The 27471-nt window shown below is 33.6% G+C and overlaps 2 protein-coding genes across 3 annotated transcripts; one reads left to right on the forward strand and one right to left on the reverse strand.

Moving 5' to 3' along the window:
• Positions 1-1185: 1185 nt before the first annotated feature.
• LOC11433787 (transcription elongation factor SPT6 homolog) lies at positions 1186-12334 on the reverse strand. Of its 2 annotated transcripts, none has more exons than XM_003624838.4 (17): positions 12174-12334; positions 11967-12074; positions 9322-9448; positions 8802-8874; positions 8538-8691; positions 7967-8102; positions 7644-7884; positions 7354-7554; positions 7145-7270; positions 6656-7042; positions 6472-6576; positions 5619-6398; positions 5004-5148; positions 3753-4927; positions 2504-2713; positions 1932-2427; positions 1186-1684 (listed from the first exon to the last, which is right to left on the reverse strand). In XM_003624838.4, exons 1-17 carry the CDS (start codon positions 12202-12204, stop codon positions 1263-1265), a joined length of 4917 nt encoding a protein of 1638 aa, XP_003624886.2. In that variant the 5' UTR covers positions 12205-12334; the 3' UTR covers positions 1186-1262. The 2 variants fall into 2 exon arrangements, with proteins under 2 accessions (XP_003624886.2, XP_039683488.1); XM_039827554.1 differs by having other exon boundaries at positions 9322-9451.
• Positions 12335-20244: 7910 nt separating this feature from the next.
• On the forward strand, positions 20245-25306 carry LOC11413293 (uncharacterized). Its single transcript, XM_003624839.4, has 5 exons — positions 20245-20732; positions 22594-22709; positions 22800-23171; positions 23475-24225; positions 24722-25306. Exons 1-5 carry the CDS (start codon positions 20504-20506, stop codon positions 24790-24792), a joined length of 1539 nt encoding a protein of 512 aa, XP_003624887.1. The 5' UTR covers positions 20245-20503; the 3' UTR covers positions 24793-25306.
• Positions 25307-27471: the final 2165 nt, after the last annotated feature.

The following is a 27471-nucleotide window of genomic DNA, read 5'->3' on the forward strand; positions in this document are numbered from 1 at the left end:
TTTAATGACAATATGTCATTTGTCTTTGTAATATTTTCTTCTTCTTTTTTCAAAAGAATCTTTGTAATATATTCTGTTTAGTCGCGAAATCTTTTGTTTTAATATGGTTAGTGATCTATATTTTTATTTATTATTTTATTTAACTTTTGTACTGTAATGTACTTCTATTTTCTTATAAACTATTTAATAAACATTGTCGATCCTTTCTTATGATCATCTTTCAAACTTTTCACATATATTAAAAAGGTTTAAACCCAGTCAATACTAAAGTGCATGGAGCCATATCAAAAAATACCAAAAGTGTAGGCACATCGTTAGTATTGATTATTTTTAACTTGGACTTAATAGAAGGATCAACAGCAAAACTTTTATAAAATTTATGGACCAATAAAAAAAATTGCAGGGACCAATGTCAAAGATAGTTAAAGTGCAGGAAACAATGACATATTTATACCTATTAAAAAAAATGTAGTGAAATGACGCCTATATTTTATACTTTTACCGTTTTAAAATACTATGTCGCGTAAAAAGTTCGGTTTGTTTCAATGAATATTTTTAAAAATATCAAATTATTATAAATTACAATGAAAAAAATAGTGCATAATAACTATAAAATGAGTGCATACATCTTATTCAGACAACCCTACTAATACAATTTAAAAGAAAATAAGTAATTATAGAGCCTAAATGTTTATTTCCATGACTTGGATGATCAATTTTAGATGAAAAAATTTATATCAAAATCAATAGAAGCTAAATCAATTTGATTTGATTCAGTTTAGACAAAAACATGAGGAAAAATACAAAACAATTAATTAATTTGTATGAAAATTTTGATTAATCAAATTATTAATTTGGTTAATACATCCACCAACAAAATATTGATTGTACCTATATCGTGGTGACGAGGAAGAAGCTTATGAAGATTTAATTGTAATTTTCAATTAACTCTTTAATTATAAAATGTGAGTCAAAAATACAAGTAATGACATCTCATTAAGAAAAGTCATATCATATATGAACCATCATTGTACAGCCACATCTGCTTCTTTTATTTTTTTGGCCGAGAACTAACGTTAGGGACCGAAAGAGATAATTCCTGATTTGCGTAAATAAAAGAAACAATGGATTAAAACCATAATTGAGAATATTGGCAAGGACCAACAGGATAACAAAACCATCTTCTTTTTTTTTTATAATACACTCTTCTCTATTCGGTAGTCAAATCTACGTGGACGGTCCACCATCCCGAGCCACCACGGTCAGTTTCCGGACCATCCAATGTCGGCAGCTTTCTTTGATCCACTTCCCCAGCCAGAGTTTCCATGTTCAGCGCCAGTACTAGCTCCACCACCCCACCCATTACCTCCACCCCAGCCACTTTTGTCACCTGTATTGGCTCCACCTCCCCAGCCACTTTTGTCACCAGTACTAGCTCCACCTCCCCAACCACTGCCTCCCCCCCAACCACCAGGAAATGCTTCCCTTCCAGGGGAATTTTGAACCTTAGCCCCTGGAAAGTTGCTTAAACTATCATCTTTGTCTTTTGTAGCAGCAGATCCCCATCCAGATCCCCATCCGGACGCACCATCCTGCCTTTCATTGTTGTGTCCTCTATTGTTATAAGAACCACGACCACGCCCTCTTCCACCACCATACGGACGAGGCACTCCACTAGGTCGTCCTATAATAAGAGTAAAAGTTTTGATTAAAATAAAAAAGAATCGAAAAAATGACAAGTGGAAGCAATTAGTTGGATGACTGTTGAACTGCAAAAGGAGAATCGGTAGAAATAGAACAAACAAAATTCACGGAAGAGGAAGCATTCACTCCACACAGCAAAGTTGCAAAAGCACATACTATGTTCAGTGGTTCTTCACCAATAATGCACTAAAACATAAAAATAGAACTGAATTTAAAATTTCGTATACCTGTTCTAGAACCAGGAGTAGAAGATCGATCCCTATCATTCAAGTGACCCCTCCAACCACCATCACCATTTGAACCACCCCAACCACTACCCACAGAAGCCGCTGATGAGCCACCGGTTGCAGGACTTCGCATTGGTACCATTGCAGCTACAGATCTAATGGAAGGCGCGGAATCATTTTGAGGGTCATCAATGTGTCTTTGAAAATATGCCACAAGCCGATCGATATCCTCAAACATCTTTTTCCGGAACCTGAATCCTTTAGGATAAAGACCAATGTACTCATGGTGTGGATTTGTACTTCTTATATAAGTCAGTATAAATGTACCAGGATGTTCATGAGAGATCCCAAAGGTATAAACGATACGCATGGGACATTCGGCCTTTTCCATCTTCAGAAGTTCATCAACTTCTGTTTTTGTACCCGTCCTGAACTTGCGATAATTTAACATTGTTTTTAAATGAGTCACCAATGGATCAACATAACGGTCCATAACCTAGTCAATATGAATAGGAAAAAGTAAATCATAGTGTCACAAGAAAGGTATCCAGAAAGGCAGGGGAGAACCTTACCTCATCTAAATCCTCAAAAGTGTCCTCTCCAATTTTTAGTGTCTTTCCAATTCGAAGTAAGCTCGTAATGTCCTTATGTTCCTTCCCACCTTCAACTAAATCCTTGTGGGCATATACTCCCTCATGAATTTTAAGAGTCAAAGTAAGGTATGAAGGACCACGGGAACTAGGACGGAAAATACTTTCACCAGGATCCTTGTCCGACAAGAACTGCATTAAGACAAAGATATAGTTAAGCATGTGCATGATCAATCATTAAACAAAAAATCCAACTTATCCATTTTCCTTGTAACTAATACATGTTTGCTTAGAAGATAGTGTTTTCGAGATCAAATCCTTGTATTTATAAATGTTTTTACTAAATTTTATTAGTTTTTTATCACCTATATTCATTTATATATTAATAATAGCTCTCACACCAAGAACATACACCCACTTTAGGAACTAGAACTACAAATGATGTATTCAAATCTATGACATGTATGTTTGGCTTCACAGTTTGGCAAACCACCGTGATTTTGTCATGCCCACCGTGATTTCAAACAAGCACGGCATCTAATTACCAATATTCGAGAGAAGAAAAATCATTATTTCAGAAAATATTGCGGCGTATTCTTCAATACAGACAAAATATGAGAGAATATTAGAAAGAAAAGCAATGCTAGCAAATACGCTTTTCAACATACTTCATATTATTGGGTAAAATCAATGTAGGTTTCTAACCAAATATGTACCAAGTCTGACCAGATAGGGAGCAGGACCCCTCTTATTAAACGTGACGAATATGAATTTCTAGTGAAAAAGCATGTCTAAAAAATGTATTGTTAGCATTCCTAATAGAAGAATAATTACTAAGGAGACGACAGGGAAGGCCTCTTGTTGACGTTGTACAGTCATGTATCAAGGGAAATAATGTCAACGGCCTTGGGTGGCATTTGTATTCATCTTCCTTAAAATTCCATAAATCTATTGAAATTGGCTACATCCAAACCAATATTACTGAAATTACCAATCTGTTGTAAGTATCCAAAGAATATTACGATACAAAGGTGACTCTACCCATTCAAGTCTAGGAGTCAACTATCAGTCAAATGAACTTTGTGTAACCAAAGATACAGTGCTATCTTGCACGACAGGTTGAATGTGTATACCAGAATTAAATAAAATTCACAATATTGGAAAATATAATGATTCTAAAAACAAGGTCAATACAACACAAGGTATGACATGGAGTTATTAAAAAGCAAACCTCCATCGCTTCATCTGCAGTTATGTTCTGAAAGCGTGGATGAACAATCATCCTTTGCTTGAAATGCTTCTTTGCACGCTCCTTTTCTTTCCGAGTTTTGTCTTGCTCACTTGGTAAGCAGCTTTGGTCTTCATGGTAATAGGGATCAAGATCCTGGTTGTTCTGTAACCGATCACTTCTCATTTCACTATCTTTACAAACAAGGAAGACTTGATACCTGTTCTTTTGAATTGACTTGATTTTACAAGTGAGCATATCACCCTCATGTAGCCTATCAGACAATTCAATTATATCTCGCCAGTCATCTGTATAATCTTCTTTCATAAGGATTCCGGTCATTCCCGATTCAAGCCCACATATTGCTTTCTGGGCTTGCACTCTGCGAACTGTAACTTGGACTATTTTACCTTCAGCAAGAGTCTCTTCAGTCTCACCTGAAATCATATAGAATTCCTCGTCCTGACTTGGTTCTTCATATTGCTTACGCCAATCCTGAAAACCTTGAATCAATTCTCTTTTTATATCGTAGAAAGTTTCAATTTTGTCTTCACGATTGTTGGCAAGAGCATATTCCTCAACCTCCAGGTTTTTCAAATAACTAGGTCGATCTCTCACATGTTCTATGGCCATCTCCAGTGCATCATCGTCATCATTTGCATCAGCTGTGCCATCTTCCTCATACACAGCTCTGGCCAACTCCTGTGCGAGAATATATGATTCTGGATGAATTCGTGTATCATCCAACAAATCAATAAATTGGCTGCTGCTAGCAGCCAATCCACTTCGCCGGACACGCAAGAAACCAACGGCATTGACAAACACCTTTTTACCAAGTTTATGCTCTGTCAAAAAGTCCTTCCGGGTAAAAATTGAGCCAGCTCTAACCAGAGATCTCTGCAAGGATGCAGCCTTCCGTGGACCAAGCCCCGAAATAAATTGCAACGGAGCAAATAACCATTCATGACTTATTGCTAAGTTAATGTCTAAACCAACCTGATTGGTCACATCTACCAGAACCTGCTCAATCATCCCAAGTTTATCATCCGGGTTGAGAAAACTCTCCAAAGGGCTCAGTTTCCATGATAAAATTTCCTTTCTAGGTCCACATAATGTCGTGACCATTGCCAATGGGTTCTGGAGATATCGACCAAGAGCAACAGCCCGCCTCACTATACCTGTCCAAGCAACAAAAATAGGATTAGTTACAGGATTCATTGAAGAGGGGCAGCATACACCCAACACAATATTTACCTAGCTGCTGCGAAGGAAGTTGTTCAGAGGAAATTCGAGAATTTTCATAAAGACGAGGCAGAGCTTCATCTCCATACACAATGCTGAGCCCATCCATTTCATGGCCAACATCTCTAGGGTTTTCCTCGACCATCTTATAAATAACCTAATAGAAGAAGAGAAAACCAAGAGATGAGACCCACAATACAAAAACAGCAGAAATTCATCTCAAGTTACCCAGCAAAAGGTAAAACATGTACTGATTTCATTCATCAGATAAATTTATACCAACTCCAACCGACCCAAAAAATCATTTTAAAATTCAATGTAGAAGTATATCTGGTTGTGTATGATGTTTCACCATTTTGGATGTAGAAACAGAGTGGTTGAGAATATTTAGGTTAGTTAAGTTTGGTAATTAAGACTGAGTGAAACATAGATTGAAGGGAACAGAACGTAATGAATATGAAAATGGGAATAAGACTGACAACTTATCAATATCATTTCCGTGTTTGGTAAGGTGACTGAAATTGGAACACAAATAAACGGAAATAAGCATTCCTAACGATGTTAGTACAGGTATTGCATCACAAAATTCTCCAAAATATAGATGTGAACATAAAACCAAGATCTAACCTCATATATATCTTCCTTCAAACGAGTGCAAGACAAGTTAGCTGCTCCTAAAACAATAACATGCGGTTGGTGATCTGTCATAAACTTCAGCACACGTTCCTGGTCATTCTTCTTCCTTTGTTGGTCATTGGCATTCTGCGACCTTAAAGTAAGTGACCCAGTGTATAGCACATCTTGCACTTCTCCTGATGAATCTAACATGACAAAAGTTGTTTGTGGATTTCCAGGACCCCAAGAGCAGGCCATAACCCTAGGTGCAGCCTCATCATCCGAGCTAAGATCATTTTCCTTCTGTTGATAAGGCCCCACAGAAACCTTATTCCACAAGGCCTTCCCATACTCCATAAGTACCCAATGCTTTGCTTTGCTTGCTAATACGCTTCTTGCTTCTTTTTCCATTGATGGTAAAAGAAATCGAAAAAATGCATCATGCAGTATCAGCTTCCTCTGTTCATTCCACAGTTGAGCAGATCTGCTAACACTATCACTAATATAAAGCTCATTGAATTGGTCTATTAACTTATTAAGATACTCTTCAGGAAGCTTAATAGTAACTTGAATGAGTTTTTCCTCTTCTGCCTTCTGTATAAGGAGCCATTGGGCATCCTCAAATTTAGACAAAGGCTTCTCTCGCAGCCACTTCACCCCAGAAAACTGATGGAACGAATCTATGGTTATATTTCCATCAGCAGTAGGAGAGGTTGACACCACAGCATGGTCAATGAAGTGGCTACGAACATATTTCTTTATACTAGGTTCACAACTTATCTCAACAGCTGCCTGGAACAAAATAACCATATGATCAAACAAAGGATGGATTTTAATGATTATGAACAAAGTTACAGATACATACCATGTGCCTAGCACATTTAAGTACTTCTTCAGGGGTATCGTACATAGCACATGTGAAGTTAGAAGCCACCTCTTCTGGTGTTTCCTTTGGATCTTCCAACTCTTGCTGTAGAAGAGGAAAGACAAAACAAAACCTTTAGTTGATGGTCAAAAAAAAGAGCAGTATGAAATTCAAGCATACTTACCAGCTGAACTAGAGATAGACATAATCCGAGTTGCTCAGAACTACACCCAAACCTGCTTGCAACCTCCCACAGGCCCGCCTTACTGAAAGTGCTATACATTGACTTCCTTTTCGGCCTTTTGTACTGTCCTTCATCAACACCAGCTTCACCAGGTGGGAAATGTACATTGAACTTGGAATCAACATCGTCAACCTCCCTCTCTGATTCTGCCTCCTTCAGTGATCTCATAACTGATTCAAACAATTGCCTATTCAAGTTTAGTCTTGTTTCGTCGTATACACGACGAGACTCTTCTTCAAATCGTTTGTTGTAGTATAACTGGAGGGCACTCTTCCGCTTCTGAAGAAGCAACCACTTCCTGTCCAAGTCATGTAGAGCCCAAAGTATCTAAAGAATGCACAGGCAATAAAATTGGAGAGTTTTTAGATGTTAAAGGTATCAAACAATATATTAACAAAATTAAAGGCACAAAAATAAATCATAACAGACCTTGTGCCATTTCAGAATAGGTGTCTTGTTGTTCTTATCCCAATTCTCATCACCGGCTTCAGGTCGCTCTAGGTCTTTCAATAAGCTTAAACACTCCTCCTTCCGATACATGGCAATAAAAGGAATCTAAAAAACAGAAAACTCCATATTAGGAAAATAAGGGTAATGTAAACTACAGATGCACATCTCAGGGATCAGATAATACTGACATCTAAACTTTGCCCGTGGTGCAGTTCCAAAAATCTGACAATATCACCCTGGTTAATTGGTAGCTCCTGCTCTTTATTTTGGGAACTTGAATCTTTCTTGCGAATCCAAGGGACTGCCCCATGTTTAAGTTGTTTAACTATCCACTGAGTCTCTTCATTTATACTACTTCCATCAGGAGCACCAGTACTCTCCTCTGATATCTACAAGGAAAGAAATATCTCATTATAATACAAGAATGCACCTAGTTAACTCGGAAATTTCGTCTTATTCCACAGAAATCTCATATGACCTGCATTCTCTCTGGAATATCGAGCTCCCTAATCATGTCATCCTTCTCTGTCATGTATTTCTCAGAAAGAATAATAGGCTCAAATTCATCTTCAAGCCTAGTCTCCATATTATCAGTCTGTTCTCGACTTCGATTACGAGCATCGAGATACTCCTCGACATCGCCAAATAATGCCTGAGCTTCTTGTAAAGCTGTGGATGGTGCCTGCTTAAACCTTCTTACACCCTTCAGCTTCCTAGTCCTGCATAGAATTGCAGTAACAGAACATCAGATCAAATAATAAGATTCTTAATGATAAAGAATAAAGTGTGCATTTTAAATACCTCAAAGGGATTCCGTTCTCATCAACTTCTTCTTCATCCACAATGAAGTCGGCCATTTCATCTTCTTCCCCGATGTCGGCATCCTCCTCCTCTTCCCCTTGCTCCTCCTCTTCACCAATGTCTTCAAGATGGGTTCCTGAAAAGCATGTTCGTTTTTTGGTGTAGTTTTCAGCATACAATTTCACCAATGCATTTCAAAATATAAGTTTAATACTAATTTTGTTTAAGTAATTTCGTATTCAAAAGTTATACTACATATTCAAAACATTAGATTTCATCAACCCAACCATTGAATTAAAATTTCTTATTGAGTGCATCAACTCTACAAATTTTAATAATATTTCAAAACTAATTGATACTTCATCTAATAACTTCAAATAGAGGTATAATAAGCTTTTTAAAAATACAAAATGAGCTTATTAAAATGACCGTTCAATCTCAGCCGTATATTTTGATCTTATGGCTGATAAGAGTCTCTGTCGCTCTCCGATAAAAATAGCATTCTCACTAATATGATCCCTATTAAATTATGTCAATAAAACCAAAAACACAAACCACGACTGGCACATACCTTCTTCACCGTCAAATAAAGTGTATTCAAGCTCCTTCTCCTTGGCACTTCGCCCACCTTTACCACTTCCAAAAAACTCGTCATCGTCGGATTGTCTAGAGTGCCCCTCCTCAGTGCCCCTACCCTTTTTCAGACGCTTGAACTTTTTATTTTCCTGATAAACTCAAGAAAATTATTTTCAATAAAATGTGTATAAAGCAAAGTATTAGCAACCTAATGGCCAACATTAATAAAAGATGAAAATATATACAAAAGTTAAAAAACCTTCCGACGGTGAATATTGATATTATTGTCCTCCAGCAATTCATAGTCATCTTCATCAAGGACGTACTCCTCCCTAAAATAGCAGGAATAAATTTGATAAAAATTAAGATGAAGATTTTAGCATCACGTATGTATTACAATTTTAAACAAAAAGTACATATGAAAATATACATCCAACTTTATTCAATTACGTGTCCATCTTGACGGAGAGAAAAAGAACAAGGGCAGATGCCAGACCATGTGCATTGCTATCAACATGTATGGCATGCTTTTTTAAATAGTAGGACAGAGATTTATAAATAATACAAAAAACACTTCAAAAAATTTAGAAGAGAAAAAAGTTATCAGCTTCATGATGCAGGAGAGATTACCAAATATGTATTACGCACACAACTTATCTAGATTAATTGAAAAACTATCTACAAATTTTCAAGCATTGTTCTTTGTTTTCTGAACATATGTTTATTAACATCAACCATAAGCAGAAGTGAAAAGAACACATAAAGGATAGAGTATCAACTTTTTTTTCCTCTTTTTCTTCTTCCGACGCTCTTCATCACTCTCTGCTCTTTCTTCATCATCCTGCTCCTCTTCTTCCTCAATGTCATCAACTATAAATCCATCCTTTTCATATTCATCCTGCCCTTCTGAAATGATGGGGTAAAGAAAAAAGAATATCAGCACAATAAGATAGCATCAAATAAACCCCATGCAGAGAATCCAGTCACGTCATCATCTGGAATAAAAAAATTCATATAACAGCAAAAACAACATGAAATATATTAAGCACCAGAAACAGGTAAACAAAAAACAAAGGCAAAAGAATGCAAACTCTATACCAACAATCACACTGCAGAGCAAATAGGGACCAAACAGTAAAACTCCACCATCATTTAAACTAGCTAACTAAAACCAAAATCGAAAATAAGCCCCATTATTTCCGTATGTAACCACCAAACCGGAACCTTCAGACTCTCAACCTCAGTTCATTTGAGTATTTACCCCATCTTAGACACAACTCCGAACTTTGATTACAGTGAGAGAAGCCCAAAAGTAATTGTTATTATTACATCACATCTTATACAACAGAAATGAGGCAGATAAGGATGTATACTTTTCCAGCCAAAACATAGTCACAGGCTATCTATATATATAAATTCACACCACCGTTTGCCACATACTGAACTAATCTTTGCACAGTATATATAACTTAAGTTTCACCTTTTATAGCCAGATATAACAAATCGCATCCTAAGAAAAATCCAACATGGTCATATCCATGTTGATATATTTTCAGCTTTCACAAAGACCATCAGAATTCAGAGTTGTAAATTAGTTTTTCGTTTTCAAACTTGAGTCCAGGTATGCTCCATTTACTCAATGCTCCATTTAGTCCATTTAGGGTATGGATTTAAGACATGTGGCAAAACAACATCCAAAGGATGACATTTAAAATTAAAAAAATAAGTCTTTGTTTAATAATAAAAAACTGAAGCACGCTATCATCTCCTCATCTTCCACAATTGTCACCGTTCCTCCAACCCCTTGGTACCGTTCCTCCATCGCTCACTGTCATCAATCAACCCTGTCACCATTCCTCCACCCCTGGCACCGTTCCTCCACCCATCAGTGTCACAAATCAACACTTTCATCTTAATCTCTATCAAAAGTGCATGATTAACACCACTATCTTTCATTGTAAACTGTTGCTTTTGTTTCTCTTAATTTTGGCCGGAACAGTGCCTCAATTCTCTCACGAGGTTGTCTAAAGAGAAGGATTTCTCAATTTTATGATCATAGAAACCATAATGAATAAATCAAAATCAAAATTCCAGATCTAAACAACAAGAATACTCCTCAAATTAAACGATGTGATTGGTGGAAAGGGGCGGCGACGAGGTGGAGGTTGACGGCGACTGCCATGGGAGGAAGAGGGAAGAATAGTTGTGTGGAGAGGAAAAGGGAGCCGTGAGGGAAGAAGAGGATGAGTGAATTTTTAATTTTCAATATCAACTCTTGGATGGTATTTTGACACATGTCTTGCATCCATAACTTTAAATGGACTAAATGGAATATTGCCTAAATGGAGCATACCTGGACTCTCCAAACTTAGGGCCCGTTTGTTTGGGATTTTTAGAAAAATTAAATCTATTTTTTAACCAAAAAAAATTTTATTTTATTTTTGCAGTGTTTGTTTCAGATTTTTAAAAATCCATTTTGTTAAAAAAAAAAACTCATTTTTAGCCTCAAAATGAAAAGCTGTTCCTAGTAGCTTTACCAAAATCTATTTTTTTTTCGAAAAACAACGAACTCAAGTGTAAGAGCTTCAAATCTTAAAAAATGATTTTTATGATAGTAAACAAACAGAAATAGCTTCAGATTTTCTAAAAAGTCTCTAAAAACATCTCTAGATTCTATTAAGTATTAACCCAAAATCTATTTATTCTAAACCTGAAACAAACGCACCCTTAAACCATCAATCTAACAAAAACCACTTTCTAGCACTTACCACAAGCCAAAGTTCATAGTATACAAACATCAAATAATTCAAAGTCAAATCCCTAAAGTTCTTAAGACTCTTCATAAGAGTTTATAAAGAGGAGGCACTCCTCACCTTATGAACCGGTTTTGTAAGGATGAGTTAAGCCCCAAATTTCAACAGTTCTTTATACAAAGACCATCAAAACCATCAAAATTGCAAATTTATTTTCGTTTCCAAACATACACCATCAATCTAACAAAACAACTTTCTAGCACCTACCACAAGCCATGTTTCACACCAAAACCAAACAATGCAGCAAAAGAAAAAACACTAGTACTGCCACCACTGAGAACAAAAGGTAAGAAAAGAACCCAAAAACTGAGAATCTGCTATTGGTCATGCAAAGACCATCAAAATTAATATTTCTAATTTTCAGTTTCTGACCATCAAAATTGAAAATTTATTTTCATTTCCAAACTTAAACCATGATTCTAACAAAAAACAACTTTCCAGAACCTACCAAAAGCCATATTTCACACCAAAATCAAACAATGCAACATAAGAAAACCCTAATAATCTCAAAATTCCCCAAAACACCGCCACCACTAAGAACAAAAAAAAGCTAAAATATGACAAATTTCATAAATTCGAACTCAATCAAATTCAAAGCAGTTCATTCATACCTTCTTCCTCCTCCTCATCATCATCATCAACAACACCACGACCATCATCTTCCTCCAACTCTTCACCATCAATCGGCTCTCTCTCATCCATACCGTATTCAACCTCATCTGCACCCATTCAACATCCCAAAATTAAAAAAATTAGGGTTTGTAAGAAAACCTAGAATCACATCGAAGAAGCAGATTGGAGGAATTTCTAGGGTTTACCTTCGTCATCGGAGATTACACCTTTCGCCATAGCGATAGAGAAATCGAACGCGCGATGCAGAAATCGATCGAAGAATGAATCGAACGAATAAGTTATAATAAGCAAGTGAAGAAGAACAATGTATCGCAAGAAGGTGTTGTGATGAATATATATAAATTCTTCCACTGATTTTTTTATTTCTAATTGTTTCCTTCCTCTAAATATTATTAGATTTTAATGTTATATTTTTTAACAAGTTTTACCTCTCTAATATCTTTCATGACATGTCATTAATAAACACTTTACAAATTACAATATCGTTGATTTAATCATTCAATTAAGAGTTTTTCTACTTGCACCCTAGTTAATCATGGTTGCACCTCAAAATGACAAGATTATCCTTTCATAAAATTTGATTTTCAAAAAGCCTATTCCTTTTTTTTTTGTTACACCCCAAAACCCTTCTTCCAAAACCATAATTCTCCAATCGATCGATTGTGTTCTGCGAAGATTTTCAAAACCATACTTTCTCACGTCCATTCATGATTTCAAAGAAAATTCGAAGCAAATCAGGTTAGCAAGTGTTGTTCTTCAATCGATTGTGTTTTTCTTGTTGTGGGTTCTCAATTCTGATTTTGTGTTTTCCTTGTTCTGCGATTCACAGTTCTGCGATTTTGTAAACTCAGTTTAAGTAGGTTCATGTAAACTCAGTTTAAGTAGGTTCATGTAAACTCAGTTTAAGTAGGTTCATGTAAGCTCAGTTTAAGTAGGTTCATGTAAACTCAATTTAAGTAGGTTCATGTAAACTTAGTTTACATGTTTACATGAATCTACTTAAACTGAATTTAAGTTAACCTTGTCAATGTAAATTAAAACCGTAATCGTACAGTGCATCATTGCAGTTGAAGGAAAAAAAATTGAAACTAGCAAATAGAAGAAGAAATTCACTTACTTATATCCAATTGAGTATGGATGAAATTTTTTGATTCACTCTTTAATTTTCATGGAGATTGATATTGAACATCAAATTGTTTGATCGATCGCTTTGTGGGGTGAAAGAGGGTGAAACTCACTGACAATGAATAAAATTAGGGTTTTAAAAAAAAATTATATAAAAGGGCAATTTTGGTATTATAAAAAAAAATTAAGAAAATTTGGGTGTAACCAGAAAAACGGGGTGTAAATAGAAAAACTCTTCAACTAATTACTTAATTTTTACTAATTTAGCTGTAAATTTATTTTAAAATAGTAATATTTAAATTAATCATTTACATAAGTTAATTCTTGTGTATTGAGCAAATTTCTTTGGCACAAACATTTATACAAACACCAATGTTTAAAGTATAAATTACTCATTTATTCGTCTTAAGAATTAATTTTTAGTAGCTGGATTGTTTGACAAAAAAATTGTTTATTCTTTTATTAAAATTAAAATGTATCAAAATTAATAAACAAAGTAATTTTTGTTTGCGTGAAAATGCTAGAAACTAATTTGAATAATACTTCATTCATAAACCGAGATGGGATACAATAAACGTAATAAACGTAGTTTTATCATTTTTTTTTTAGTGTTACTCCCTTCGGTCTCAAATGTAGGGAGAAAAAAAAATTGTGGTCTCAAATGTAAGAAAAAGTATAGTAAAAGCAACCTAATAAATGCTACTATTCCAATGTTACCCTACCTCCATGAGGTCAAAAGTCATTTTCATTAATTATTACTAAATCATGACAAGGGCAAAATTGGAAAGTTGTATATTTTTTAACATGACTTCAATGTAATCAATTCATTTTCTTAATTGGTGTGTTTTTTTTTTTCTACATTTGAGACCGGAGGAGTAAGTTAGTAGTTTATGGCTCGTTAAACTAGTTTTATTTGGTTGAAAATTTATTCTTCAACATGACCTAAGTTTGATACTCTGTCTCACCGGAAGGAATAAAAAAGGTTATTGATTTATGTTTAAAAATTTAATTAAATTATTTTTTAGTCCTAATATGATTAGGGAAATGTTAACGAGTTTTCAGAGATACTCTTTAAGCGTCTTAAAGAGTAACTTTTTATAAAAACATGTGTATTTAATGTATTTCCTAATTTTGAGTACTTAAAGAGTGTTCCAGAGGCACTCGTTAACAAGACTCATGTAATTATATCACATTGTATTTTTAGTCACTTAAAGTATATTGTTTGCTTTTAATCTTTACAAATCTACGGAAAAAGAAAAAAAAATGTGTTCCTCACTAAACCACATTAGAGCTTCTTGTGTCTCAAATATAAGTTATCTAAAATACTCTCTTTGATCTCGAATATAACAAAAGATTCATTTTTCACGTTCATTTAATAAATAATGTATCTAATTTATATTGTAGACCAATAAATAGAGACAGATGCACAAGTTGAGCGACCAAATTAAATTGTTGTGATTAAGGTAAGAGATTAAATTGAACTGTGATTAAAAGACCAAATTAACTAGATTTAAAGTTAAATGACCAAATTGAACTTTTAAAACAAGTTAAGGGCTCAAAAATTGTATTTAAACCAATTTAAAATAAAATTGAAAATAATCATGTTAATTTTGATGGATTAACAATGTAATGTAATTATTACTTTTAATGTAAGTTAGATTGCATTTTTTTAACAGAGGATAAAAGAATCATGTTTTCACGATCAAGTAAAAAATTTAACCATGGACATTGATGGAAAAAATATATATGTTTGGCCAAATGTTGTTAAAAAATTTAGGCCAAATACCTCTAAGTTATATGTTTATTACATATTATTTCTTTAAGTTTTTTTTTTTTTTGTTATCAATTGGTCTTTTAAATTATTTTTTGCTACAAATTGATCTTTTAATTTTTTTTTACACAAAACAAACGACATTCATTCATTGATAGTGTACATCGATGTAATACAAATTCGCTAAAAACAAAAATGATTAATATGTGAACAAACTCACAACATCCATGTTAATAGCATAAAACGGCAAAGTGCATATGCCTACAAACATGACTATATTAAAAGTTCCGGAATAGTCATGCCTTCGGGTCTACAACGTTGATGACACCAAAGTCATTGGTTGGATCTGCACTAGATTGAAGCTGATATGATAATTTGAACTGAACAAACACTTGAACAAGAGAGAAAAGACAAACAATGTCGCACAAAGACGACAAACAAAACAACTTCGCACTAAGACGACGAAGTCACGAAAGAAAAACCCAATTCGATGTTAAAATCACTTATTTAAATAAAGACTTAATTACACTTTTGGTCCTCGCATTTTGACTAACTCACGAAAATTATCTCGCATCTTTTCAATCAAACAAAATCATCCCTAAACTATCATGTTTTTGCAGTTTTAGTCCTACCCCCTATTTTCAACTCGAGAAACAAACATAAATGATAGTTTTAGTCCAACCACCTATGCTCAACCATAAAATAAACAAGGAATAAAGCAAGTGGGTACAAGGAATCTACTTTATTCAGCACACTAACAAAAAAAAACCTAATTTCTAAGACATGTTTCAGGTATGTAACATGTCTTACAAATTAGGTTAGTGTGCTGAATAAAGTAGATTCCGTGTGTACCCACGTGCTTTATTCCTTGTTTATTTCATGGTTGAGCATGGGTGGTTGGACTAAAACTGTCATTTCTGTGCGTTTCTGGAGTTGAAAATAAGGGGGTAGCACTAAAACTGCAAAAACATGATAGTTTAGGGACGATTTTGTTCGATTTAAAAGATGCAGGACCATTTTCGTGAGTTGGTCAAAATGTGAGGACCAAAAGTGTAATTAAGCCTTAAATATGAAAATAGTCCCCGTAAATATCTGACAATTTTGGTTTTAATCCCTGTAAAAATATTTTTTTGATTTTAGTCCCTGCAAATTAAAAAAATTTGGTTTTGGTCCTTGGTATTTTGTTTTAGTCCTTGTAAAATTGATTCATATTAGATTTGGTCCTTGTAATATGTAGAATATTTGAATTTAGTCCCTCAAAATGAGGACTGAAATGAATATTATAGGGACCAATTTCAATATGAAATGATTTTACAAGGATTAAAACAATATACCAAGGACCAAAACCAAATATTCTATATTTGCAGGGACTAAAGCCAAAAAAATATTTTTATAGGGACTAAAACCAAAACGTCAGATATTTACAGGGACCATTTTCATATTTAAGCCAATAAAAAGGAAGGAGAAAAACGATGTAGAGTGGTGATTTAGAGTCGAAAATTGACCCTAAACCACTCCTCTTTGGTGGATGAAGAAAAAGAAATTAGGGTTTTAGGTGACGGCGCTCAAAAGAGAGAGGGGGCACGTTTATTTTTTTAGAAGTAAGTCATGTAATATATACACTATCATCCATCTTTTCAGCCAACTTCATTAAAAAAATGTTTATAGACCATTTAACATTAAGATGGTAGGTCCAAAAGTGTTTATGACATCAAATATGATTACTTATACACATTTTCTTCTTCTTATTTTTGAATTCAAGCTTAATTTTAAAGATAAATATTTGATCAACAACATTATAAATCAAGTAATCCGTCAATTTTATTTTGAATCAAGATCGAATAACACACCTACGGACACTAGTTTTGAGAGCAGTGAATTTGGACAAATCAACTTAACATTAAACATCCACACAAACACTTTTTGACTTAGTTCGATGAAACTAGGATAATAGTGCAAATATTTTATGACTTAAATGACCAATTTGCAACAAAAAACTTAAGGACTAACTTGTTATAATCATCTAACTTAAAGGACCATAGATTGTATTTGGTCAAAATTTTAAAACTAACCGGTTGTAACTTGGAATAAAAATATATATTAAAAAAAGACAAACATGTACGGAAAAAAGAATAATTCATGCACAAAAATTAAAATAAACAACGAATAAACAGTCGATTACCGCTGAAATTGCAACGTTTGTAAAAAAAAGTTTCTTGAAATTGTCAAACGTCTGTCAAATACCTCCCTCCGTTAGTTTTCTATGTCTAACATGCTAACGTGGTTGTTAACTGTCAACGTGACACTGACACGTGGTCAGAAAAGTGATGACACGTCATAGGGGGATAATTCACTGTATTTTATTTATTTATTTTTAAATCTGATTTTTTAATAATAGTACCAAATATCCGGAAAATTTTCGAAACTTCAAATACCCCCTCAAATTTAACACTTACGTGCAAATACCCCCTCAAATTTAAAATTTATGTAGCAAATACCACTCAAATTTAAAACTTATGCATAAATACCCTTCTAAAATTTAAAACTTATGTAAAAATTACACCCTAAATCACAAAGACAACTACTAAATAATAACCCATTTGTCCATGGTGAAGGAAAAGGAAAAGGAAAAGGAAAAATCACAAAGAAGGAATATTAGGCATCCTCTTCTAATGACTACTACTAAATATCAAAAACCCAAAGCATAAAATATACGTCCATAATGGGAACAACGATAAATGCATAAGGAAGAACAAAATCGATGAATTGAAGTGATATCATTGAACTAGTGTGGAAAATTAGTATGACATTTGAAAACAAAAATGTCAAAGTTAAATTCTCTAAAGCATGATGTTCCCTAGCTTACTTTCTAATACTTTATCAGTTATACTAATATCTTCCATCTAGAGCCAACAATGTTCATGCAAAAGCTTAATCCTAGTTAGTTTTGACCACAAATCCACAATGAAAACACTGAAACATGCATATGAAGAACAAAAGCAGTTAATTGAAGTGACATCATTGAATCGGTACATAAAATTGGTATAAACAAGAATGTCAAGTTTAACACTCTAAAGAAAGATGTCCCTAGCTTTAACTAAGAAGTGTCTATTTATCAGCAGCAACGTCACATTATCAACATTTTGTAATATGATGATACACACAAAACATTGAAACATACCGATTCAATCTAAAAACAAGTGTAGTTATCACAAGCATGTTTTGTTCCACTGCATTTGATTCCTTAACATGTCCAATCTAAAAGAAGAAAAACCAAATACCAAAGGCTTTAAATATGACCTTGCCATAGCTTTGATTTCCTCCAACTCACGTGCATAAACATAATATGATTCAAGGTGCAATTTGTATGTAAGTTTTAAATTTAAGAGGGATATTTATGCATAAATTTTTAACTTGCGCGGAGTATTTGCACGTAAGCAATAAATTTGAGGGGGGTATTTGAAGTTTCGAAAATTCAACGGGATATTTAGTACGGTTGAAAAAAAAATCAGATTTAAAAAAAATATAAAATATGGTTAATTACCCCCTATGACGTTGCATCATTTTTCTAACCATGTGGCAGTGCCACGTTGGCAGTTAACAACCATGTCTTCATGTTAAATGGAGAAAATTAATGGAGGGGGGGGGGGGGTATTTGACAGACGTTTGACAATTTTAAAGGGATTTTTAAAGTTTCAAAATTCCAGGAAGGTTTTTGACGAACATTATAATTTCAGTGGATAATTGACTATTTACTCGATAAACAACTAAATTAATTTATGCACAATTTCTCGCAGTCTACTCTATTTTAAAAAAATTACTTTATTTAATCACCATTGTAAAACAAAATGCACTACGTAAATTTTACAAGAGTTAGATTGTTACGTAGTAAATGCTCTATGTAAATTTTAAACAACTTTCCGACTTGATGGTTCTTGAGACATTCATAACGACTTCTCTAAATATATTATTGTTGTATTGAAAGTGTGCGTTAAAAAGTCTTAAAGGGCTTAGAAAAGCGGAGGCTTGACACTTTGTCAGTGAGATGACCAATAAATATAATGCTTGTGATTTAGGGTAAAAATGTGATCTCCAATTCACGTGTATGGTTGCTTTTTATCGAACATGGATGGTCATTGTGTTCTCCTCATGACCCAACAAAGATATCATAGTTGACGGTTTGATGAAGGGTTTAACCAACTTCGTGCATCAAAAGTCTTCATGACTAAGAATGTTTACAAGGCGTGTTTCATTGATGCAGTTGGTGTCATCAGCGGTTAAATTACAATTGTATGCAGATAAATTAAAGGCTTTGCTAAAAGGAGAGCATAGAATGGAATGACTCGCACTTGATTGGAGATTGTTGCACTGCAAGTATGAATTGGAAGTCACATGATGCTTGGAAAAACAAAGGTTTAACATTTTATAGTTGAGAGAACTCATAAACTAAATGACTTAAAATTTTGGCTTAATTGATCCAGTGGTTTCTTAACTTAATTGATTTTTGCAAAATGGTCTCATAACTAAAAAACGTCTCAAAATGGTCATTAAATTTCCTTCTATTGTATGTTTTAGTCCTCTCTATTAACACCTTAACTTTAAATGTCTAAGGTGGACCAAGATTTAGGTGGTCCACCATAAACCTTATTAAAAAAATTAAATTTTAACCATTTATCTTTTTTTTCTTAAATTTTATGGGTTTGAAGAATAGACGACGACAAAATTGAAGATGATAATGAACATATAAAATATGGATTAGCTCACGAAAATAGTTTTTTTAAAAGGTTTCTTTTTAATGAAAAACTATTTAAAAATAAAATCATTACTAATACTCGTAATAAAAAACACCTCAAGTTTTTTAAATAAAAAAGAAAAAAACTAACTTATACATATTTTATGAGATAAATGATTTGAACCAATCCCTATGACAATTTTGCCTAAATACTAAATTACTACTATGTCGTAAAATCTTTAGTTAGTTTTTATTTTGTAGGCCTCTACCCCTCCTTTACATTAAAAAAATCTTAATTTTCCTTATTACTATCAGTTTACCCCGCCAAGCAAGATAAAGAAAGAAGAAAACGTGGTGCCTATCAACTTAGCAAAAGAGTCAAACCCATCAAACCTTACCTCACCACCCCACAAATACTTTCTTCCACATGACACCATACAATACAACACATAGTCCTTTTTTTTTCAATTTAATTTCCACACCTTAGTGCTATATGCTAGTGGACACTTTCAAAATTAATAAATAACCCTTAAAAAAAATACACATTTTCTTCATCTTTACCACCATTTCAAAAAAATAAAAATAAAAAAATGAATAAAAGTACTATCTCTCCAAAAAGAAAATGACACTTGTTATTAATCTTGTTGAGCACAACTTACTTCACATTCACTACTATCTCTTCCTTTCCTCTTTCAAACCCTAAAACATTCTTCAAATTTTTCTTAAAGATTCTCAAAATAAAATTAAAAAAAATAAAAATTTTATCTCTTTATTTTTTTTTTAGCAACACTTTCTGATAGTGTTGTTAAATGGGTACCCCAAACACTTCCTTAGATAATGGAAACTGAAGAATTTCTTCATTCAGCATTGTTGTTGTTGTTCAACCAATGGGAAAAGCCGAAGAAGAACAACACCTGCCACGTGGCGTAACATCATCGGATCCACCACAAAACACGGAAACACAGTGTCGGTGCAGTTCTTCTCAGATTCGGAAACTCCTTGGTTTCAGATGCATTCTCGTTTTCATCTTCTCTCTTGCTTTGTTCCTCTCTGCTTTGTTTTGGTTACCCCCTTTTGTAGATCACAACAATCTCTACGATAATTCCAAATATAAAGGTGATTTTTTTTTTTGTTGGATTTGTCGGTGGCTGCATTGTTTTCTGGATATAGATCTGTTTCTGTTTTGGGTTTTACTAGAATTAATTAATGTTTAGATATTTATGTTGATTGTGTTAATTGTGTGTGGTTGTGATTTGTGGGCATCTGATTATTTTTTTTTGAAAAAAGTAATAAATTTGTGGTTTTTGTAATTTTTTTGGTTAATTTAAATTTTGTGATGCGTTTAATAAGGGATAATGTTTTAGATATTTTTGCTTCTGAAGTTATGTTTAATAATTGGGTATTTAAAGTTTTAATGATTGGTTTAGTTTTTTTAACTATGGTAGTTTTGTTTATTAGCTAATTAAAGAGGTAAACTTGTTTTTCGGATCAAGTTTTTTATTTATTTTTTCTATTTTGGTAATTAATTTCATTATACCTATTTTTAGTAAGGTTTTGATGATTTTGCACTTTTGAAATTGTTTTGGGGATGCATTACATAACGGATAGAGGCTCTTATATATATATTTTTTTTGACATTTAATTTATTTGGTGATTGTATTTTGACAATGTTATTCAAAATCAGTGCCTATTTTTCAGATTGTTATACTAAGACGTTAAAATCAATCTTGGTTATATCTTATAAATTATATACAAGAGATAGATTCTATCTTAATAGTGTCTATGAATAGAATTAGTTTTCCTATTTTACAGTGCGACACAAAGTTTATGACTTCTGAACATGAATTTGTGCTGTGTCTCATAGCATTAGGCTTTATCTAGAAAAATGGGTTGGATATCGTTTATCATATACTTATGAATCGCTGAGAAGATGAGTCTGATAGAGACTCGGGCATTATGGGGTGCTTGATTCCAACATTGAGTTGTATGAGATGCTTGGCAGAGCATTTAAGTGGCTTCCCCAATTGCTTAAATACTTAATATCAATTGGTATCAAAGTTGGTTGTTAGTGGCTCGGTGAGGGCTAACAATGGAGGGGCTGACCGGAGAAGATCAAGTAAAGCGTCATAGAGTGCAGCGGCCGAGATGTTAGCTCTCTGTGGCAGTGCAATGATAAAGGCTCGGGTATTATGGGGTTGCCAAGTGCCACATCGAGTAGTATGAGATGCTTGGTGGAGTATTTAAGATATGAGTTTTTTTCCCCGTGATAACTTGCTTTTAAGGGAGGCTTCCCCAAGTGCTTGAATACTTATCAGAGTCCCTCACAACAATTGCGGCGTTGTGATACCATATGATCCGCCGCCAGCTGTCATTGTTATTCCATTCATTACAAACTTCTACCTCGTTATATGTCTGTTGCACTCAGCACATTTTCTAACCATAGGAGATTCAGAATGTCCAGCACTGCCACACAGTTTTCTTACAAATTTAGGGATTACCAAATATGTTTTAACTCGTAAATGATTGCTTGAAGAATAACAAGAGCTTAAGCGAGGAAATGAAATAGCAATGTAAGTGGTGTAATATTGGATCACGAAAAGGAGTTGTGGAAGTAGGGATAATCAACAAGTGGCAAATATAAATTTGGTTATTCAGTTTCAACTTCAATATTGGATGAAACTGTAGTTCCTTACCTCTGTATAGCATTATACTTTAAATCTCATTGTTCAATATCTATTCCATTCTATAAAAAGTTGACTCAATTTTCCTCATGCTTGCATCCTCCTATATGCCTCATTTTATGAATAAGTTTTGATCCGTTGTAGTGTTAAAGCTCTATCACTTAGTTGTAAATTGCCAGTATGCCACACCACTAAAAGAGTTTGACTATACCAACAAATACCGACAAAATCAAACTCTTTTATAATGACAATTTATAAAGGCTATTTGCTTAATGATAATTTTAATAATTTTGCAGGCCATGATATTGTTGCAAGCTTTATTGTTAATAAGTCGGTCCCTGTGCTAGAAGATAACAAATTGCAGCTCGAGGCTGACATTTTTGATGAGATAGAAGCTCCCGCCGCTACTCAAGTACACCTCTCACTTAATAGTTTCCTTTAATGTCCTATCTCAATTTTCTCATATTGATGTCATTCTCCTTTTTTCTTTAAAAAAATACAGGTGAAGATCTTGTCTTTAGACCCCTTACCTGGGCCAAACAAGACAAAAGTGGTATTTGCGGTCGATCCCGATGGTGGACACCCGGAAATGTCTTTGTCTGCCATTAGTTTGATAAGATCATTATTTACGTCCTTGGTAATACGCCAATCAGTTCTCCAGCTCACTTCATCCTTGTTCGGAGATCCCCACTTTTTTGAAGTGTTGAAATTTAAAGGAGGAATTACAATAATTCCACAACAGAATGCATTTCCTCTGCAGACAGTGCAAACAAGATTCAACTTTTCTTTGAATTTTCCCATTTATCAAATACAATCAAATTTCGATGAGCTGACAAGTCAGCTAAAGTCTGGATTACGTCTGTCATCCTATGAGGTTTGTCAAATCTCTTTTCTTTTCTTACTGTTTCTATGGTATGTTCTTGATTGTAATCATTTCTCACTTGTATTTTGTTTCATTTGTATACATTTGAGTTCATCTTCCAATTCTGATTCTATGTTACTACCTACATTTCACAATAATCGACCTACTTAACCATTTCACACATATTATGTATTTATCATTAACCTTGCGTAATATACCACTTATTGTTATTGGGACTTCTAGAAGATTTCTGATAACATGTTAATCATATGCTATGCCATGCTGATTTTGATTGGGTTTATTGGTTGGTTTCAGAACTTGCATGTCATCTTATCGAATTCCGAAGGTTCAACAGTAGATGCTCCTACTACTATTCAATCCTCTGTTCTACTTGCGGTTGGGATTCCTTCATCAAAACATAGGATAAAGCAATTGGCACAAACCATCATGGGACCTCATAATCTTGGCTTGAATAACACTGAATTTGGTAGGGTTAAGCATGTCAGACTTTCATCCATCTTGCAGCACTCCCTTAATGGCAGTGATAATGGCCCAGCGAGGTCACCTTCTCCTGCTCCTGTGCCTCATTCTCCACACCACCATCACCATCATCACCACCATCACCATCATCATCACCATCACCATCACAATTCTCATCTAACTCCTGCAACTTCTCCTATACCTGCACCTGCTCCTAAACCTGGGGAGGGTGCAACTCCGCCTGAAGTTGTCCCTCCCGCTGCTACAAAAAGGGCACCTACACCACATAAAAGTTCTCAAGCTCATCCTCCTGATTGTCCATTTGAGCACAGACAAAGGTCTAGGCGTAGTGGTGGGAGACATACTTATCTAACACCTGCTGTTGCCCCTAGCATTGAACATCATTCTCATGTCCCTATTTCATCACCAAAACCACAGGTTGAACCCCCTACGCATGCATCTCATTCAGTACCTGCTTTGAGTCCTTTGCCAAATGTAGCTTTTGCCCATGCTGAGCCCCCACCTAAGAGGGAACCGGCTGCAGAACAACCTAGCACACAGTTTCATGGGCTATCATTATCTCCATGTGAGTATGCTTAATGATATAACTATAATTTTTGGTTCAATGCATGTGTTATTACTTGTTAATGTTAAATTAGAGACAACTTATTGTTCATTTTTTTTTAAAACATGCATATTTTCAAGTTTAAGCCATTCATTATCTATTGTGATATTAAAATTGGTTGTGGTTAGTGGTTACTCAGTCTATGAAGGAAATTATTAACAGTTATCCTAACAAAGATCGGCTTAATGTGAAGTTGAAAATTAGGAACCTTGAATTCTCTCATCTGTAAAACATGCAAGTTGGCCTATCATTTTGTTTCTATTTTTTCTTTCTTCCATTACAAATGGCCTTGAAGATTCAACCCTAGACAAACACCACCAAAAGGGTTACCAATATTCACATTACAAATTCAAAGATCAAATTTAAGATAATTGTTTTCATTTTGCAATTGTGTTTTAGTACATCTTTCATTTTTGTTATGTACTATTTCTTGTGCACTGATATTTTGTTATTGCAGCTTCTGCAGGTTGTATTGGAACTGTTAAATGGACATCTTTAATATTTCTTGTACTTGTGTTACATGTGTGACAAAGTACTAAACTTGTACCATTTGAGAAGATAAACTAGAGTACTATGAATGTGAGCTACACAAAGTGTGAGCTTCACATATATGAGTGGATATAAGTTGTCATCATGCGTGTAAATAGTTGATTAAAAATATCCAGATGGTGTATGTATGCATTTTCAGGTCAAAGTCCATAAGTGGCAGGCCTTGATTACATGCATTGCCTTTGTTTTGTGATGTAAGATGAAAAAAAAATGAAAATGAAAGAAGAAAAAAAGTAACAACCCTTTTCAATAAATCTCTATGTATGGTTCCTATTAGCCTAGTAAAGGTCAATGTTGGATGAGGTTAACAAGGAAATTTTTTCCACCAATGATGGCAATGTAAGTCACGGTTTTTGTTGTTGCAATGTTAATGCTTCTAGTTCATTTCTTACCTTGTTTTTGTATCTTCACGAGCTAAATAGCCAACTTGTAACTACCACCAAAGTAAATACTTTTTCTCACTATTTTACTATGTAAAATTGTTGGGTTTAAACAATTTAGTTCTTATAATTATCGATGTCTTAACATATTTTTTGTTCGTAGATTCATCTTTTATTGTTTTAACGAATTTGTATTGTATTGTATGTATTTTATCAACTTGAATTAATGAATATCGTTACTAAACAAAATAATAAAAAAATATCGAATCACATTAGTTTATTGGGATAATTTATGGATTAACTTGACTAATAGGATTTTAAATATTTGGGGATTATTCAGAATTTTGTTAATTTTAGCAATATATTGAAGTTATTTTTATTGTGTGTATTTGTGATTATTTTTAGGAGGTTTATGAACTATAGTACTAGCTCTCAACTTTTCCATGTGAGGTGAAGTAAGTTGCACATGATTTGTGCTTGTGAAGAATTAAAAAATGAGTACAATATTTAGTTATTATTATTATGCCTAATATAGTAAAGATATGACACCAAAGCAAAAGATCCTGTCATGTGAATTGGCTCTGACTTTGTTAGGAGGATTGAATGAAGTCACTTTTCAATGCGTAATGTAATGGGATGATGCCAACTTGATTGTTCTTGTTCCGAAATCACGGATGATTCAACTTCATTGTCATTACAGGACGCGTTCAAGGAATTCAAATAAGATCTTTGATTGAAAATTGTTTTATTTAAGAATCAATTGAACTATGTTTTTATGAACAATTCGTCGTTGATGAAATTCGTTAACTACTTGAATAAAATTATTTAGTTACTTGAAAGAATTAAACTTACGACGCTGTTTGGTTTATTTGCCGAAAAATAAGAGATTAAATTGTGTTAGATCTTTCGTAAAAATAAAATAAAATTATGTTTTATCTAAAAAACTGTTCATGGAGTTGAATGTAACTGGAGGTGAAGATAGAATAAAAATTATATTAAATTACTTTTCTCTCTTCTATGAAAAGTTTGAATTACACCTTTTCTTTTCTTCTTATGTTATAATTCAGCAAAAAGAATAAAGATTGTTGACTCTAAAATTAAAATTCTCAGTTTCACTAAATTTTGAGATATATTTTTTTTTTTCTTTCTGAAACACAATCATTTAAAATATCAAAATACTCTTTTTTTTTTTTTTTTTTTTTTTTTTTTTTTATCAAAAACAAATATCATCTCTCCATATCTACTTCTCTCCTCTACCCCATCTCTCATCATTCTACCCCTCTCTATCTCATCTCCCACTGTGTCTCCTATATCTCCCTCCTCTCTCTCGTCACTCCCTCTCCACTCTCTCCCCAACCTTCTCTACTCTATTTAACATTTATATTTATTAAAGGTATTGTAGTAAAATTTACTTTATTTTTTTATATTGTATATATCAAACATCGTATAAGATTTTTTTTTTTACAAACAAACATCATATAAGATAAATAGTTTGTTCAGTACCTTAAGAATCTTTTCCATGTTATTTTGTTAGTAATTTAATTATTTTTATATAAAAAATAAACTTGTAAGATAATCTTACATATACCTTTAATTAGTTAGATTTCACGAATTAAATATTTATTTAGACATTGAGGAAACAATTTTATTAAATATTGAAATCTGATTGAACATTTGTGTGATATTTTTTGGGGAAATGCTAACTGGTGCCTCCGGGGCACTGGTTAAGGATATGAAAAAGGAAATTATATAGTAATTAATGCATTGAAATTGTGAAATTAATTTATAATAAAGTCAAAAGCAGTTTCCTTTTATGGTAATAATTACCTTTTATGGTATGCTTAACCCGTGCCCCGGGAGCACCGGTTAGCAGGACCCTATTTTTTGAAACGTCAGTATATACAAATTAAATTCATGCTATATACCTAACCGTATTCATTCCTTAAAAAGAAGCATTCAAATACTAATAATGATACTAGCGTCCAAATTTTGAGTAAAAGATAAATGATGATAAACTTAGACTTGAGAAACTTTAATATGCATATCTTTAAAAAAAAAAAAAGGTTTGTTGCTTATGTTACATACATGGTCCTACATCAGTGAAGTGGAGATGTATCTTAAGAGTAACATTTCATATCCTTTCTAATTGAAACTATCGTGATTGCCATGTCATGTACTCAATGAATGTTGTTGGCCCTCAGTCAATAATATCCCTAAGAACGTGAGAATGACTTAATGATTTATTCTTCATCTATGGTGATGAGAAAACAACTTGTTG

The sequence above is a fragment of the Medicago truncatula genome, chromosome 7 (assembly GCF_003473485.1).
Source record: "Medicago truncatula cultivar Jemalong A17 chromosome 7, MtrunA17r5.0-ANR, whole genome shotgun sequence".
In the NCBI taxonomy this organism is placed as follows: Eukaryota; Viridiplantae; Streptophyta; class Magnoliopsida; order Fabales; family Fabaceae; genus Medicago; species Medicago truncatula.